This window comes from Gavia stellata, chromosome 2, assembly GCF_030936135.1.
Source record: "Gavia stellata isolate bGavSte3 chromosome 2, bGavSte3.hap2, whole genome shotgun sequence".
Taxonomy (NCBI): domain Eukaryota; kingdom Metazoa; phylum Chordata; class Aves; order Gaviiformes; family Gaviidae; genus Gavia; species Gavia stellata.
Window position 1 is genome coordinate 86,933,746 of NC_082595.1, and position 17,488 is coordinate 86,951,233.

The 17,488-nt window shown below is 41.7% G+C and overlaps 1 protein-coding gene across 2 annotated transcripts; it reads right to left on the minus strand.

Moving 5' to 3' along the window:
- Positions 1-520: 520 nt before the first annotated feature.
- TMEM14A (transmembrane protein 14A) lies at positions 521-9,394 on the minus strand. Of its 2 annotated transcripts, XM_059835490.1 has the most exons (5): positions 9,379-9,394; positions 7,809-7,894; positions 5,955-6,056; positions 2,019-2,106; positions 521-1,026 (listed from the first exon to the last, which is right to left on the minus strand). In XM_059835490.1, the coding sequence occupies exons 2-5, from the start codon at positions 7,882-7,884 to the stop codon at positions 987-989; spliced, it is 306 nt and encodes a 101-aa protein (XP_059691473.1). In that variant the 5' UTR covers positions 7,885-7,894; positions 9,379-9,394; the 3' UTR covers positions 521-986. The 2 variants fall into 2 exon arrangements, 1 of the variants encoding a protein (XP_059691473.1); XR_009484974.1 differs by lacking the exons at positions 2,019-2,106; positions 7,809-7,894; positions 9,379-9,394 and having other exon boundaries at positions 987-1,026; positions 5,955-5,993.
- Between the last annotated feature and the right edge of the window lie 8,094 nt (positions 9,395-17,488).

Consider the following 17,488-nt stretch of genomic DNA (forward strand, 5'->3'; position numbering starts at 1 on the left):
CAGTGCACTCACCCATATTCAGTTTCCTAATGATTTGGCTGTACATTCCTGTGCACTGGAAGATAGTCTTAGCCAAGCTTTCAGACCCAGGGAGTATTTAATTATTTTCCATGCAAACCAAAGCAACTTCAATCCCTGAATAGTTTATGTCTGAATAGTCTCCTTTGCTTATGGGGAGGACTTCAGCAACATAATCTGTATAAGACCACAATGGCAAACCTGTTAAAGAGTACTGAGACTGAGAGTTTAGAACCTATTTGTGCAAGATGGTGAACCTTCCTCAGCTGTGGTTCATGTCAGTGGGAATTTACAGCATGGTACATGTTTTAAACCGGTACTGAGTACAAAGCAGATAACCAGACTCTTCCATTGCCAAAATGTCTCACTAGTCTGCATAAAAAACTGAGAAGCTTTGAACATTTTACATTTTATTTGAACACTGGTAATAGTTCTTACATTTAGAACCAGTGGAACACAAACATGTGTTTGAAAGGAAGGTGGGTCTTCTAGTGCAACACAGTACAGACCTGAGCCTTTATTGATTAGCAATTGACAATATGATTAGAATTGATTACTTAATCTCAGAGGCTACAAAATTATGGTTCAATACAATACACCTTTTTAGCATAAACATGTATTTTTATATATTCTCTCAGAGATACAGTGCCAGACTAACTCAATTTCTTGGGGTGCTCAGCACCCCTGAAAGATCAAACTTAGAGAGAAAGATGTCTGGAGTTAACAGTCTGCTTAAACGGAAGTAGATCAAAATACATGATCGAGAAAACATTTGTTTTAGTTTAAAAAAAAAAGTTCGCAAAATATCAGCAGATGTCAATAATCAAATAACAGGTACAGATCTTTTACAGAAAAGATAAATGCAATGTAAGACTTGTGTTCAAACTTGTCTTTCAAGTATGGAGAGCTTGCCTGTTTGTTCGGTGGGCCTGGCAGTCATACTTCAGTTCTTAAGTTGCTAAATTCTCCTACAGCAGCATAAAAACAAGCCTCAAAATCATCAAAAGGCTGCAAAAAAAACCAGAACAAAAACCCTCAGTATGGTTGTGCATGAACAAAACTAGTGAAAGTCATCATTAAGTCACAGTGCATTCATAAATACCTGACACTAGAGCCTCTAGTAAGCAATCCTTTAAATCTACAGCCTCAATGTCTGCTGAAACACTCAGTCCACCTAAGCTTGAAAAGCGATCCACAACGGAAAATAACATTTTCCTGTTTAAGTCATGATTCTTTAACTTTGCATCTTGACAATTTGCATCTGATTTTTTCCTCCCTGTATGTAATTGGAGTAAAACAGTTAATGGTGTAATATTAAATCTGGTAACGACAAAGCAACAGTTATTATTCCTTCAGAAGATGGGGATTCTGACTTACAGTTGAAAAATGTTTTGAGTTACAGACTCACTGGGAAAAAAAGTTTTTACTTACTCCACAATTTAATTCCAAAATAGCAAGTACAGAAAATTATGTTTTCCAGAATGCCAAAATAAACAGCAGCAATACAGCAGTCCGAATGGTTAGAAACATCATAATTTGCAGTAATACTGACCAAAGTTCTTACGTCAGGTCAAAACTGTCTTTGTTTTCAAAGGTGCTGCGCTTCCCGTAGTTTTGAATGCAGCACTTCTAAATCAAAGTGTTGGTCTTTTTTAAGATGACTGTGTTGTATGAAATCAGATGACTAATTTTATGCATAGGTGTTTGAAAACTCTGAGGCTTACCTCAGGTTTTTCCAAGAGCCTTATCAATATGCATTAATATTTAACTGCAGATCTTTCTGTGCTGAGAAAGTCAGTCCATATCAGATGTATCCGCCTAGTGAGATGAAAAAGCTGTTCACTGGAAACAGGACTGTGACCTCCAAACTGGTTTCACTTAAACCGTACAGTTGCTGGATAATAGTAACTTCCACTGATACTGGCTTGAATCAGATGTCAAATGGCAACTATTTGAAAATCAGTGAAATCTTTACATTAAGATCCTCAATATATGTTTACCTCAAGCATGCTACTAGTCCGGCTGGCATTAATTTCTTGGACCTCTTGAACCTCATTCCCATTATAATGGTCAAAAGAAAAGCTGAAACTGTAAAAGACAATTTGATATATTTATGTTCTCACTTCTCCCAGTGGACCATTCAGGAACATGGAGAGTTATCAAAGGTCATTGCTATATTTTGCTATGAACTTAATTTAATAAAACATTAGATCAGAGATAGGGTCTACAAAAACATTCTTGCTTTTCCAAAATACACTGCTACGATTTCTTTCAGCTACAAGTAAGGTTTCCATGTGCAGCAGAATGCTAAATCCTATTCTGCAGCTACTAAGTTTGTCAGACAGTGAATTCTACTCCCCCGTATCTACATTCATGGGGATACAAATAAAGTAGGACGAATCTTCATTTTAACAGTAACTTATATACTGAATTACAGGAATAGTGTCTCATAAATCCCACCACCCTAGATCATTGCAGCTGTCTTCTAACTATTCAAGGAGCTAGAGCATCCAACTTTATCTGTTTTCTTTTTAGAATGCCAGCTCTTTATTTGCTAAGCCTTAAAAACTAGATTTGAAGGTTTGCCACTTGATTTCACTACAGAATATGTCTATCAATATCTCCTTCATCATGACTACAAGTTCCCTTGTTTCCTTTTGCTACGAGGGAACCATCCTTATCTGTGACAAGAGCTGGGCAACCCAAGAGGGTAACAAATGCAGTGCAAGCAGCAGAGAACAAACATCATGAAAGGAATCACATCTTCCTCCTGGAGCAGTTTTACCTAAAAATGGAGGTAGCAATGAACTGATCAGGCATGGGAATTTCATACCAGAACGCTACATAAATGAAAAGATGGATGAGTACCTAAGACTCTGCAAAAATAGCTAGTTTCCTTTAAGAACTGTAACCTTCCTTAAAGTGGGCTGAGAGGCAGGACTTCTCATGGGCAGCTGGGCTTTATCACTCTAGCAGCCAAAGTAATGGCAGTTACACAATCTCTCCCCTTTTTTATGGAGCAGTTAAACCATCTGGCTAAATCTCTTCAAACTCTACTGTCTATTCCAGTGGACACTCCTGTGCTTGCAGGTGTCAAGAATTAGTTTTAAACTCACTCCAGCATTATAAAACAAGCTCTGACAGTAACAAGCATCTTACAAAACCCTACCAGCTATGCATGTGCACTCATTAAAGATACCCTGTAAAAAGGTATTATGTTCCATTATCCATTGCTCTTATTTTCTGGTCCCATAGCCTTGATCCTCTCAGGAATGTCTGAAGAGTGGACTATTCCACAGCGTGTGTCTTGCCAGAGCCGTGAATATACTTAAAATTAATTACAAGCTACAAAACATGTTCAGTCTATAATGTTCTTTTTTCCAGTTACTAGTATCTGGCTTTTCACATGTGGCAGTGAGTTTTCAAGACGTTCAACTTTTAGACCTGATTTTCAAAAGTGCTAGATATTCACTGCTTCACCTTAAATCAGTCAAAGAAATTCTGTAAGTCAAATTCAATTCAGAAAATCAAATGCAATTCAGTAAATCAGATTCAGATCAGAAATTCAATAAATCAGGTGCATCAAGTTGCAGTCTGAATAGCACTAACTGTTGCATAATGAGGTCTGAATTTCTACACCTATTCCAAACACATAAAATTGCACTGAAGCATTCAGGAAAGCGCAGAGTTAATTTCAGGGGGAGTGTGAAAATGCTGGAAAGAATAGTTTATAAAACGACGAAGAAATTTTGCCTGGGGTATCTGTATGGTACATACTCTCTGTATGTAGGACAAGTTACAAGAACCTTACTATCCAAGGTCTTGTACTAAAACATTACCTACATTATTGTAGGAGAATCTTGCACAGGTGATAAATACTATAGATAATTATGGGTTTGGAGGATTTTTTTTAATTTCCTAACCTTTTAAAGGTTTGAGTACTTGCTTCATTTTACATTGCAATTTACTCTACTGGTTTCTAAGTTCAGAGCAGTCACTTTCTTCCATGCAGTTAATTTCCTTCTTTCATTTGTGCTCTAGTTGCTTTTGGGACTTTGGGAGGTTAGGTGTAAGTGAAAACGTTCTGCTTTTCTACAAAAGCAACACACTTATTACAGACACAGTAGCCACCAAAAGTTTTTAAGGTGTGGACCTGTAGATGTTTCCGAGTGTGTCCAATTCTCCCTTCCATTGAAGTATTCCTACTGAGTTCTTTATGCATTTGAGATATCTATGTATATAGAAGCCAGAAGACACCCTCTTCCAGACTGAGATACATCAGCCTGGAAGAGATTAAAACCAGCCTGAATGGTTGGCCCTGACAGAGTACTTTGCATGAATACTTCCTAACTCACTTCTGTGGCAAAAATGACCACAGTTAGTTCAGATCACCTTCTTTGTTTCATTCAGCAGACGTGGATCTTGAAGAGGCCACCCATTCTTAGCCAAGGTTAAATACATGTTTAGGTTTTAAGCAATTAGAACATTACTTTGTAAACATCCTAAACTAAGACTGCTTTAAGAAGTCTTTGTTCCTTTAACTCTACATAATAAGAACTTTCTAAGGCAGGTGTAGTGAACTCTATCTCATCTGTATTGCTGTAATTTCTGTTAAATTAGTAATATACATTTCTCCAGTTGAGAGAAGGTCCTCATGCCTACAGCTACATGAAATGCACAACACTGACAATATTTTAGTATATCTGATGTTCACAAGCAGATTAGTGGAAATTTTGTGTTAGTCCTTTCAAAACCAGGGAGCTGGGAAACAGGCAACATTTAGTAGGTTTTAATTAGTCTTCTCTTCCACAAATTCTGTATCCAAATTAGTGATTTAATTGACCCATAAAAGTACAATACCATATGCTACTTAAAAGCACCTCACACTGAATGACTACAAATTTACACATACTTAAGGCTGTGTCTTAATTCCAAAAAAAGGTGTGGTTTTTTTTTTTTTTAACAGTGGGATAAATTAATCTGAGCAAAGTCATGGTGGCAAAACTGGAATATCCAATTTTAGGCCATCTAGGAGCAGACCAGGTATGCCATTACCACCTTTACTAAAGAGCTCAGTTGGTGGGAACTTACTTTGCTAACAACGCTATTCAACATCTTTTTGAAATAGAAATTTTTACAACTGTGGCTGGTGTAAAGCACAAAGCCAGCATGAACAGTATACCATAAATTCTAACTAAGTTCAGAAGCGATTGTGTACTCACACAATCTGGTTTAAATGTAATTTAAATGCATTTCTGCATGTGAAACCACAGCCTAAGCCACCTGTGCTCACCATGAGTCTCACCATGTGTCTCACCATGAGTGAGACAAGCTCCCAGTGGCTCTTATTGTAAATCAGTTGTGTGAGGTTAATGTACCCCTTAAAGACTGTAGTTTCTTGCCTCCCTGAGGGTTTCATGGCAAACTAGCTAACGTGACAATTATTGCATAGTTTGTATCCTGTCCTTCTTATCAGCAAAGGAAAAACACTAAGTCAAATTATTATTTTCATTGGGAGCTGAGAATATGTTAACATTATGTAAGCCTGCAGCCCACACCTACTTTACTTCTCAAATTACATTCTAATCTGTAGTGCTAATTACTTTATTCCAGTACTTTCCCATGTTTCTCAGCTGGATTTCACAATATTTGCAACGTTAGGTAACCATCTAATAAAGGAGGCACTGCCAGGTGCTAACACACGCCTACTGGCTTTGTCTGAATGATCTGCCTTACGTTGCAAATCGTTCCACAGTTAAGCTCTTGAATTTTGCAAGCTAAGTTGACGTGTTGAACTCTATTTAAAAACTAACATTTAAACCAAAGCAATACTCAAAATTTAATAAAAGAGATAATTTTACATGCAATTCAGGAAACTGCTTTTTTGGGGTTTTTTTGTTTGTTTGTTCCTTTGTTTACTGTTGTAAAACACTTACACAATGATATCTTCACATTTCTCGGATCACGTGTTACGCAGTAAGCTCCATAACCAGCCACAGAACCAAAGGTGAGACCAGCAGCTAAAGAGATTTTACTACCTGCAAGAAACCATTCAAGGGTTATTTCTGACTACAATGTCTTTAAGTTCAATCTTTACACAGTAGTTCTCTCTATACACAGTATTATTCAAATATTTAAAAAATAGAACCGATTTTGCCACAGTGCAGCTAGCTCACTCAGTGTGAATAGAGAGGTAGTATTTCTGCAAATGGGTCATTCTCTTGCATGGCATTAGGGGCAAAGTTCACTAAATTAGAGGGAGACGATCAGGATCTAGTAATACTTGCAATCTGGGAAAAATAATCTTCGAAGCACAAACCTAAATTTGGCTGTTTTCTCTACCATACATACCTTTAGAAGCATTTTTATAATTTCTCTGGACTGTCTGTTGACAGTCCAGAGAAACGTATCTTAGCGCACTTGGGAGTCTCCAAAAATGATAGAAATGTGTCAAAATATATAAAGGGTGAATTGGACAACACATGTAGTCATAAGTCTTTCAGTCTGACATCAGTCCTGGACAAAGAAATGGCATCACCAACATCACATTTAATTAATAAAGAATTAAAAAACAGTTAGATGGCAATGAGGATAAAGATACGGCTTTAAAAAGTAACTCGACATCTTCTTTCAGTGGTATTACAAAACCAGTTCATAAAGCCCAGAGTTTCAGTAATATACTGAGGTTTCTGAATAGGCATCTGACTCTGTACCATATGATAAAAGCATAGAATCAGCACAGCAGGCATTATCTGATTTAACCTGATCCCAAAATGTTTATAAATAAAGAATCCATACCCCCAGATGTCATATAGCTCCCAGTCCTATTATATTGAATATTTTTAATCAAGAATTTGCAAGAAAACAGAAATCGTTACCAATTAAAAAAAAAATCTAGATTTGCCACAAGCACTGACCAACTATTAAAGAGTGAAGAGAACAAGCGAATGGGACAGTTAGTGAGTGCAGCAGGGTGCAAACAAAAAAATACAGCAAGTGTTTTCAGAAAGTCAGATATAAAGCTATGTCTCTAAGAGCAAAGCATGTGCATGCTACACAGGGAAACGGTGACCCTGAATCGCAAGAATCGGGATGGATAATGGCGATGGTGAAGATGACTGATGTGCTGCTGGGATGTGCACTTTGTGGGAGAGCTGAGGGGGACCAGCCTGGAGATCCCGCCTGCCTGTCCTTGGTACCACTGCGACCTCTGCCGGGATGCCGTGCTGGGCTCGGGCAGGGCACTGCTAGCTGGAAAGGACTGCAAAAATGACTGAAATATGGAAAACGTGCTTTATAGCACACGATAACCTAAAACCTGATTATCTGAGAGTTAATATCTAAGACATAATTGACCACCAGATCAGAATGCGCAAGTAAAGGGTTTTCTTTCCAGCGTGCATCTGGAAATCTCAGAATCAAGCCAGGATGCCTCCGCAGAAAATAAACTTTAATCAAAGATCATCTACTGTGCTCAACGCAGGAATGATTAAAGGAAATGAGAAGGCCCAAAATACACTGAAGGTCAAAGATAACATGACAGCCCCTTTTTGCCCTGAAAACAAACTAATCAGTTAGATTAACAGAAAAAACTGACCACTTAAATGCTTAAGTTGACCCAAGTAAATCTCATGAGACTCAGCTCATTTATAGCAGTGCAGCATGGATTTAAGTTGCAGTCGTGTTCATTATAGCGAAGTTTTCATGTGTCACGTAATTTTTTTTTACAAAGCGTAGCGGAGAGGAAACTCAAATGCTTCATTTCCATATCCTGCTATCCCAGTATTTACCTTTACGTGCGTATCCTACAACACCTCCAACAGCCAGCAATGCAGCATATGCAAAACCAATCCAGTCAATAGCCATGGTTCCAACTCTGGAGAAGAAAACACATTGCAACTGAAGACAAACAAGTTCCTTCTTCCTGGTCAAAAAAATCCCATTACTTAAAGTGTTCTAAATAACATTACACTCTCCTCAGTCGTGTTTGACTACTGTGTCAAAATATTCAAAAGGTGAAGGTGTGTCTATTGGCTATTGTATCACCTTTTCACTAACTGCTGCCCTTCCTTACACTTCAGTTTCTAGGTATACCGTATTTCCATTAGAAATAGGAATTATTTATAGGAATTTACTATTAATTAATTTACTTATTATTTAGTTTATTTATTATTTAATTATTATTAATTATTTATTTATTATTATTTTATTATTTATTATTTAATTTATTTATTTATTATAGGAATTAGAATAGGTATTTTTGGAATGTATGTAGCATGCATTTTTCCCCAATCAAAAATACATATATGCAAGCAAAAAGCTTGACACTACCCAAAGCATCAGTTTTGTTGCACTTGTGCCATATGGCTGATCTGGGGGTTTGCTATGGATACATACAGGTCTTCTGAGCGCACAGCTTAGTGCCCTTTCAACCAGGCTATACTTGGTGTACTTCAAGCGGAATGTCACAGGCCCTGCAGCACCAGGCAAAAATAGGAATTTTCAGAGTCTACCCAAAGTTTCCAGACAGAACCCTAGGCTGTCTTTGGGAAGCTACACATACAGCAGCTTTTTCCTGTCTCTGTCTATGCCTCTTTTGTTTCACCTTTAGATTCTGATGCGTTGTCCAAACTTAGGCTTCTCTCCTCCAAAACACATTTAAGTTACCTTTGTAATACTGATCCCTACTTCCCTGGCTGTGCTTTGCAAAGGCAGGAGTGGCGGTGGAGAGCTATGGCCTCTCTTCCACCAGCTGGTGGGATACACCTTTCCCCTCCTTCTCCCAAATTCAGGGTATACCTAATTAAGTTCATCCTTTTTTTTACCTGAGCGAGTGTGGCCTTGGTCACAGTGTTAAAGGGGTGGCAGGAAAAAGCACACACTCATCATTTCATGTCAAGCGTTTAATATTAAAGTGAGCAACTCACAGCGAGCCCCTCAAAGCTGTAACCCCCTGAAGAAGACAGGTGGTTTTAGGGGGCCGTGGCACCCCCGAAAACGAGGTCCGCAAAGGTAGGGGCCAGGCTCAAAGCGCGGCCTTTGATCCGCCCGGCCTTCGTGGCCTAGGCAGGCCGAGGCCTGGCGCGGCCGGCCGCCCTCCCTCCAGTGGGGACTTCCACCTCCTGCCCGGGCCCACTGGGCCCGCGCCCCCCGCAGCCCGCCTCTCGCCACGCTTCTCCCACCTCCGCTCCGCGCAGCCCCGCGCTCGCTTCCCCCGCGCTCCGCGACGGAGCCCCCGTCAGAAGGCAGGTGGCTGCGGAAGGGAGGCCCGCCGCCCTCCCCGCGGCCCGCTCGCCCTCAGCCGCCCCCGCCGCGGCTCAGCCCCGCTGGACGCGGCGCCCCTCCGCCGCCCCGCCGTACCTCGTCCCGCCGCAGCGCGCCCGCCCCGCCGCCCTCCGACCTCCCCTGGCCCCGCCTCCCGCGCCCGGCGGGCACCGTGAGGCGTCGCGGGGCCGGCGCCGCAGTCCCGCCGCCGCAGTCCCGCCTCAGCGCCGGCGCCCGCCTCACGGCCGCCTCCCCGGTTTCTGCCCCTCGGCAAAGGGGAAGGAGGGCGTCTGCGGCTGTCATGGCCGCGCCGCGGCGGACCTGGCCGTGCTGCCGCTTGCGGAGCTCCTTGCGAGGGGCGAGCGGCGTCTTGTGGCACTTGGCTGAGACGGGAGTCGGGGAGACAAGCCCGGGTCGGCGCGGGGCAGCGGGGCTTTGCACCATGTTTGTCGGGGCCCCTCAGCGACAGGGCCCAGCTCCCGGGTTGGCGTCCCCTGCCTCGTGAGACTCCTTGTCCTGTCCTCAGGCGGCTCCTCTGCCTCGGCTCCGCCGGGAGCGGAAAGATCCGTGGCTTATTTTAGGCTTTTAAGCCTAAAAAACACTGCCCTGCCATGTTGGGGATGGAGGAACTAATGAAGGAGAAAGATGATGACTGCAGAGCCGCTTGTCCCCAAAGGGGAGAGGAGAGCTGGGCAGGGGCTGCGGCCAAGGTCTCCTGCCTGCACCACCCCAGAGACACTGCGACCCAGCGACAGGTGCTCATTGCCATGCTGGGCACCCTTCTGACCACTGCCCCTCACACGGAGCGGTTCCGCTCTCCTCCTCGCCTGCATCTTCGAAACTTTGAGGGTTTCCTGCATGAAGTGAGGCGAGCAGATACATAGACAGAACACTGATGTTACCTATTTGTCAGGGGAAACCAACAGGTGCAAACCCCAACACTCAGATACTACACACATAGCTAATTTATGAAACTGCTTGCTGTGGGTATTTTTAACACGTTGACTTCTTGTCTGATAGCCCTGTTTGCTGGAGCTATTCCACTACAAGCTGTTTTTCTCCGTATTTTGTCATCATCCGCTGTATTTCTTTAGCTTTCTCTCAAGTGGGCTGTTCTTGACTAGCGTGGGATGTGTCCTTCAGCGGTAATTGAGGGGTGCCTGCCTGTGACATTCCCCACGCGTCCATTGTTCCCACAAACAGGCTGAGCATAAACATGGCCACAACAGGGAGAGACGTACAATGCTGCGTGATGGGACTTGGATACCTGCCTTTTTCAGGGGTCATTTGAAAATCCCTGCCAAAATCTTGTGTTTCCTTTAGATTTCTTTGCTTAAAGGTGTGGGAGTTTTCCGCTCCAAAGAGCTTGCTGGAAAGCAAACCAGTGTTCTCATTAGAGTTAACGTATTTAATTTCCACTCCTAAAGTTCCATTTGTTTTTTCTGTTAGCATTTAACTGCTGCGACACAAACCCACTCCATGTGAGCTGTCCAAGTCTGTCTGCTCGGTGGAAAACAGAACCACTCTCCTTATCGCACCAGTGTCTGTGGGAAGGAAGACTGAAGGTACAGCAACTTTGGAAAACAAACACAGGACACTTGAGGGCAGGACGGCTCCAAAATGCAAACCAAAAGCAGATTTATAAGTTGAAATCCAGAAGTACTGGATTTCCTTATGAAGTATTCTGAGACTTGCGGCTCTTGAAAAGCACAGTAAAATAAACAGTGGAGTAAACGGATCAAAACCATGCAATTCTATTTGAGGGGGCTCCAAAGTGGAGAAAATACAATGTTTTTTGGCACCTCTAGGATAATGACCAGTTGTGGTTACTGATTCAATGATACTCCTCACTAAAGTAGACTGGATAACCCTGAAGTCTGGGCTAAATTTTAATTCATGTAATTATATGCTGTTTGTTATGTTCCCTTCCATTTTCAGTTGCGAAAAGTATTTGGTATTGTCTTCCCTAAGCTGGTACTTAAACTATTGTCTGATGTGAAATGGTTGCTGTATTTTACAGCACAAGTAGTCTCCTATGGGAAGTTTTTAATGGGAGGAGAATTCCTTAAATTAGTTTGTTGGTAGCATGATAAATCAAACCCCTTGGTCCTAACAGTGAAGTATAACAGAGCTAGCAGCAAAGCTAGTGTTAATGTTGCTAAGTGCTTTCTATTCTAGTTTTCAGTTGTTCATAACTGCCAGTCTGAGCTGAAATTTCCCCTGTTGGGTGTCTGCTTCCAGCTGTTTCATTTTAGCTTGTTTTGGTTGTTTTGTTTTGTATTATGATTTGTTTGCTTTGTTTTTGGAAAGTTCCATTTACAACTATCGAGCCAACTATAAGGGTGAATTTAGAGGGTTTTGTGCATTATAAACATAAGCATTTCACTGAACAGCCTCTAGCATCTCTCTGGTTTGCTTTCAAATTTGGCAAGTAAATTGCTTTAGTTTCAGGGGTATATTTTTCCATCTTCATGAAAATGTGACCTGAAGAGAAAAAGGTTTAAAAATGCTGAGCAGAGGCTTCTTAAAATTGCCCAGCCCAGTCCCCAGAAAGTTCCACCCATGTTGATCATGTGTGACCTTTTTTAGGTCCATCTGCATTCATATCTGAAAGTATGCGCTCTCTCTAGAGAAAGGCGGAGTTTGTGCCTTGATTTACTAGTGTTCTGTATAAAACAAGAAGCCTTCAAGGGGCTTGGGCTGAAAGGTAGTGGAGCCCATCTCCCTCCCCTTGAAAATTTTTGCTCTGGCTACCTGTTGTTAGAGAGGGTGTTGACAGGATGAATCACGTAAAAGACCTGTCTCCTGCTGTAAGCTGTGTGTGTTTTTTGTTGGTCTTCCTGTATTAACACTAAAGGCTACTCATAGTTGTAAGCTCCAAGTAAGATTTAATGCTAACTGCTAGACCAGAACATAATGTGATACCAGAAGGGATCTGTAGAATGGAAGAGTGCCTCTGAAATACCAGAGACAGAAGAAAAGGTCCTGAGTGGGGGAAAAAGGAGCAGCTAAGCACCCTGAGACAGCTGTAATTTGGGAACATTTTTGTGCAAAAGATTGTTCTCTTCATCAGGTGGGACTATGGAAAGGGAAGAGGAATAAAGTGTGGTTTTAAAAATGCAGATTCAGAGGCTTCAGGTTTAATAATCTGTAATTAAATAAGGAGGAAGACAGTTATGTTCTGGTACAGAAAGGTGACTGCTAGAAATTTTGTAAGCTTTCAAATATGTATATGTAAGCTTTCAAATATGTATACACGTGTATATAAGCAGTGAGAAGGAAAGTGGTGTTAAGAAGGTTGTTTCAAAAGGCTGAGGAGACAGATCTGGAGCCTCACTGGGCTGCATTTATGGGTCATTACCCCTCAGTCCTGAAGTGTCAGTTCCTGGAAAATTTAGTATGAAAACTTAGATCCAGAATCATCCCTGGTAATTCAATCAAATGGTAAAAAGCAGAGATATTGCTCTTTATAATAACCATGAAGTAATCTGGCAGAGCATGTACATTAATAAACAGCCACGCAAACTAAGGCCTTTTCTATGGACTAAATATATACGGACATGGACTAAAGCCTGCAAAGGGAAAAGAGATGGGTTCTTGCACAGTGATTTCACAGGAGATGGTGCTCAAATTTAACAGCTCACTGCTGCCAAAAGGGCCTCTTTATTTCCAATTCTGCTTTCCAGTCCCTTATTTTGTGCAGTAATTGATGGGTTTTGTGCCTTCTCTCCTGATCCTCAATGGCTGAGTCAACTCAGTAGCCCAGCAGAAACATAAGTGGGCAGAAAAATACGTAGTTTTTTGCTGAATTAGTTCAGTCAGTCATTTGTTTCAATTAGTTCACTCAGGAGGGTCTAAAAAGCATCAGGGCACAAAGGAAGAGCAGGGACTGCGTGACCAGGTGAGAGGCTGGGGAGAGCCTCTGCAGGGGTCAGCAAGAAAGAGTGAGATATCCTGAAGCTGCATATTTCCTGACTTTTCAGGGAACTTTGCTTGTGAGAAAGGATTATGGTATGGCACTGGGTGAAATTCTTGGTAAATTCAGTGAAATGCAGCTCAGAATTATGGTTGTTCAGTGGTATCTCAGGAATCTTCCCAGGTGCTGAGTCCAACAAACTAGTATTTCTGGAAGCTAGCAAACACTGAAATAATGTACATGCCCACAGAAACCTACCTGTGGGCCCTCGGAGCTGACAATATCCAATTTTACTGTGAGCCAACAACATCCACAACATTACTATGAGGTCTCCAGTGAAATTAGGTTCTAGCTACGTTTAATATTGAAGAGATTAATGGGAACAAAATGCAAGAATGTGATTGTGATATGGAGTGATATCGGAGAATATATGTAAAACTGTTTCTGCTCACCAGGCATGATCAAAGGGCTATAGTGGATGCTAAGATTGAGTGGTTAAACTGCTCTGGGTTCTGATCAACGTAGCGATTTGGTTTTCCTAGTTGAGTTCTCAAAAGCTGATAGACTCTGTCTCCTGAAGAAATGGAGGTTTTTCTCCTCAGTATCTCAGGAATCCTTGGGCTAAATAAATCCAGATTAGGACCACTAGCTGTGCTCTGCTTCTGAGATATCCCAAATTTCCCATCTTTCTTAATAAGTATGTGGATTTTAAAGTGGTTCAGGAAGTCAGAGTGAAACCCTGAGAGATTTCAGAGACATTTGAAGTGGCTTGTTTGTCATTGTGTTATGTTTTCAGCTGATTGAAAACAATTTAGGAATATGAAAATTTCTTGGGGGGGAAGGAGGGATTTTGTGTGTGTGTGTGTATTTGCAGACCCTTTCCCTAGTATTTGTGGTCCTAGGATAGACATCAGATCTCTGATACCTCTCACCACTATGTGCTTTGTACAGTGGGGTCTGTTTTCAGCTGCACAAACTGAGATACAAGAGTCTTCCTGACAACAGCTCACCAAAGGACAGAGAGACAGCATCCCTTGCCTTCTCCAAATTCTAGCAGATACACCGAGGCATATCTAAAAACTGTGTATGCCTCAAGACAGCTTCCTGGTCTGAAAAATAGTTTAAAGCTACGGAAGTTTTAGGATGAAAGTTCATACATGCATGCCCTGTCCTTACTCTTTCCTAGACATAGTTCACACCCAGTGTTCTTGCTGTTTCTCTCTTACCTATGGCCATTGCCTGACACAGGACCATGAGCTGGCTGGATCTTTGGTCAGGTGCAGTATGGACAAGCTTATGGATAGGAGTATCCAAATCATAAACATCTTTTGGATCATTCTCACACCAAAAAAGAAAGGAAAGTAAAATACAACCTCCTTTCCAGAAGGAAGAGGTCTGCGAGATCCTAGCCTTTATGGGGTGCACAGAGAGTAGCTCAAGCTGTGATTTTGCAATAACGAGTTATTTCAATTACTGGCTTCTCCATTCTTGGTCTCTTCCTTGAACCACCTCTGGCATTCAGTGAACTTTGTGCCAAGCCATGATGATAAATTACCAGAAAATTGAAAAACGGCTTAGCTTGCTATTGACATTTCTGCTCTGAAACTGCAGTCTTGGAGAGCTGATGATCTTTGGGACCCTTGCTCATATATCGAAGAGAGGAGTGAAAGGCAGAGGGACAGTCCTGGTCAAACCCACATACCATACTCTCAGGGGGCAAATAGAAGGGAGAGAGGCTATCCACAGCATGAGCTTCAGTTTGGAGAGAGTAGTTATGATCAGGATTTGCAAAATCAAGGCAGTGGGTAGAGTCAATGCAGATTGTTGTTCTCCAAATCCTGCAGTACTAGAACTAGGGGGCATTCATTTAAAGCAATAGGAGATTGGTTTAGAAAAGATAAAAGGGAATGGTTTTTTATGTGGCAGATTTAGTGAACCTGTGGAATTTGCTGCCAGCAGAGGTTTTGGAAGCAGATAGGTCACCAGACTGGAAAGGAGACTAAATGATTAAATGGACTACAGGTTTTTAAAGAGATACTAAAAGGAATGAGTAGGGATGTGCTCTCTAACATCCCTAATACAGTGATTGTGGATGCTGGAGGAGAGCAAGGGAAATGCATAAAGTAGCCTGGCTTGCATGTTCTCATTAAATAGCGTCTGTTGTTAATGGAGAAAGGATACTGGGGATAGCTGGATGTTGGTCTGACCCACCAGGGCATCCCTCGTGTTCTTTTCAAGGCCCTGGTTTTGTGTCCACAGGTATGTGAGGACAAATGTAATGTTGGTAAGAGTTTGAATTTTATTTTTTGAAGATATCTCAGGGTTCTCTTACCTCAGTGAAATCTGATACTTAGATCTCTAACACTGTGTTGTACCCTGTTGAGGAAACATGCAGTTTTAGGACAATCCTTCTTGTAGTACTAGCACTTAGAAAGGGGCCCTTAGACTAAACAATAGCCCTCCCGATGTTGCATTTTTCCTCTGGGATCCTTCTGCTCTGTCTGCACAGAACTTGATGAATAATTGTGTCCCAGAAAAGATTTCATAAGCTATGATAAAATTTTCCCCCAGGATATCGGTGTATTTTGGATATATTATTTTAAAGTCTTCTGCTGGAAAATGTCTAGTGCAGCTGAAGGAGAAAGAATGCCAGATTAGACAGATTGCTAGGCATGAATCCAAACCCTTATTTGTATGAGTATTCCTTCTGCCTTTAGATAATCACATTAACATCAGGAGTATTGCTTACACAAGTAGTACTGAGAAAAAGTGGTGAACAGGCTTGGGCCCTCAAAGCAATGTTCTTGTTCCAGCACTTTCCCAGTGAGATTCTGACCTTGTTTCCTCTTCAGAGCTCATTGGAGTTGGGACATTCACTAAGGAGGACCACCCACTACTCATCAGCCTCCAGGAATGATTGCCAGCCCATCTTCTAGACCTATCAGAAGTAACATTTTTAACAGTTCAGACGTTTTCCTTCCCCTTCCAAAGCTCATCCCACACTTAGATACACGAGGGTATATTTGACAGGACTGTATTTCATGCTTGGTTGATTATGGAGCCAGATCTTTGGCCTCTGCCAAGGGTTTTTTTGCAGCTCCTCCAGTGCAGATGAGCCAGCAACCTTCCACAGCCATGTGGTAAAGGAGCCCCTGGTGGGCGTAAGACTGGTATCTCATGGTGGTTGTCATCAGGCAGCGTGGGTTAGGATATGTCTTCTGCCAAGCCAGCCTGGAGGAGCACAGCTCAGTGAGACCTCAGGGATCTCGCCTAATGACAGCAGTGACCTAAAAAGAGGAAAAAGCTGTCTTCATTTTTTGTGGCTGAGGGAGTACCACTGTGGGTGCAAAGGGAGGATTATAAACATCAAATGATAGAAAGTGTTTACATGTCTACTTTTACATGCAATTAATCAAGCATGGAAAAAATGAAGTAATTTTTATTTGTACACCTAAAAGGAGAAGCCAAGTTAAAGCACTTATATAGATCAGCCCCCAAAAATGAAAATGTGAGAAAAATAATGCCAACAACACTGGAACTTAAACTCCAGATTTCAAGCCAAACATCTATGAAGGAAGAAGTGTTCCATGGAAAAATATCATATTCTTGCCATTTTTCTGACCACAGAGTTACACTCCTTATGGTAAAGCTATAATTACAGCATTATGAATACAATGCCACAGACAATGGCCTGTCCATATTTTTCCACTATAAACCCTCATGTGACGTTTGCAATTCTGTGAAATACAATTATCTTTGGCTAGGATATCCAGCTACAGTCTCAGCCCAGAAATAGATTTTTTTTTTGTTGTTTGCTTCCTTGATCAAGTTGTTCAAAGTTCATTGTTCAGTAAGTCTTAGAGCCTTCCTGACTGATTGCCTGCTTATGCCCTATCCGTACTGCGAGGATGTATGGAAAGTTTTGCTGTCACTGGTAGTGCATCAATGCTGGGCAATATTCAGGGCTGTGAGGCTATTGCAAAGTCCACACTTTGGACCAAACTGCCTACATTTGTATCAGTGCAGCTTGGGAAAGTCAGGACGGCAGGGTTATAGGAAACTAGCACTGACTAGCATATCCAAAAAAGCAAAACGTGCTTTAGGGAATACTAGAGTATGTTATTACAGCTATGTAAGGAGGGAGAATTGGCCAGGCCAGTTAAATGGGTAAAACTGAAAAGATTTGCCTGTCTTACAGAAAACGGAAATTCTGAGTTGATGTTACAAACCCCCCCCCAAAACCTATAAGATTAGTGAAACTGCAACAGGCAAAAAACACTTGTACAGTTG

Coding starts and splice junctions, on each gene's coding strand:
- TMEM14A (XM_059835490.1), bottom strand. CDS start 7,884: ATGGCTATTGACTGGATTGGTTTTGCATATGCTGCATTGCTGGCTGTT. Junction 6,057..7,808: donor TGTAGGATACGCACGTAAAG/GTAAATACTGGG, acceptor GGTTTCTTGCAG/GTAGTAAAATCTCTTTAGCT. Junction 1,027..2,018: donor GGACTAGTAGCATGCTTGAG/GTAAACATATAT, acceptor TTTTTTTTGCAG/CCTTTTGATGATTTTGAGGC.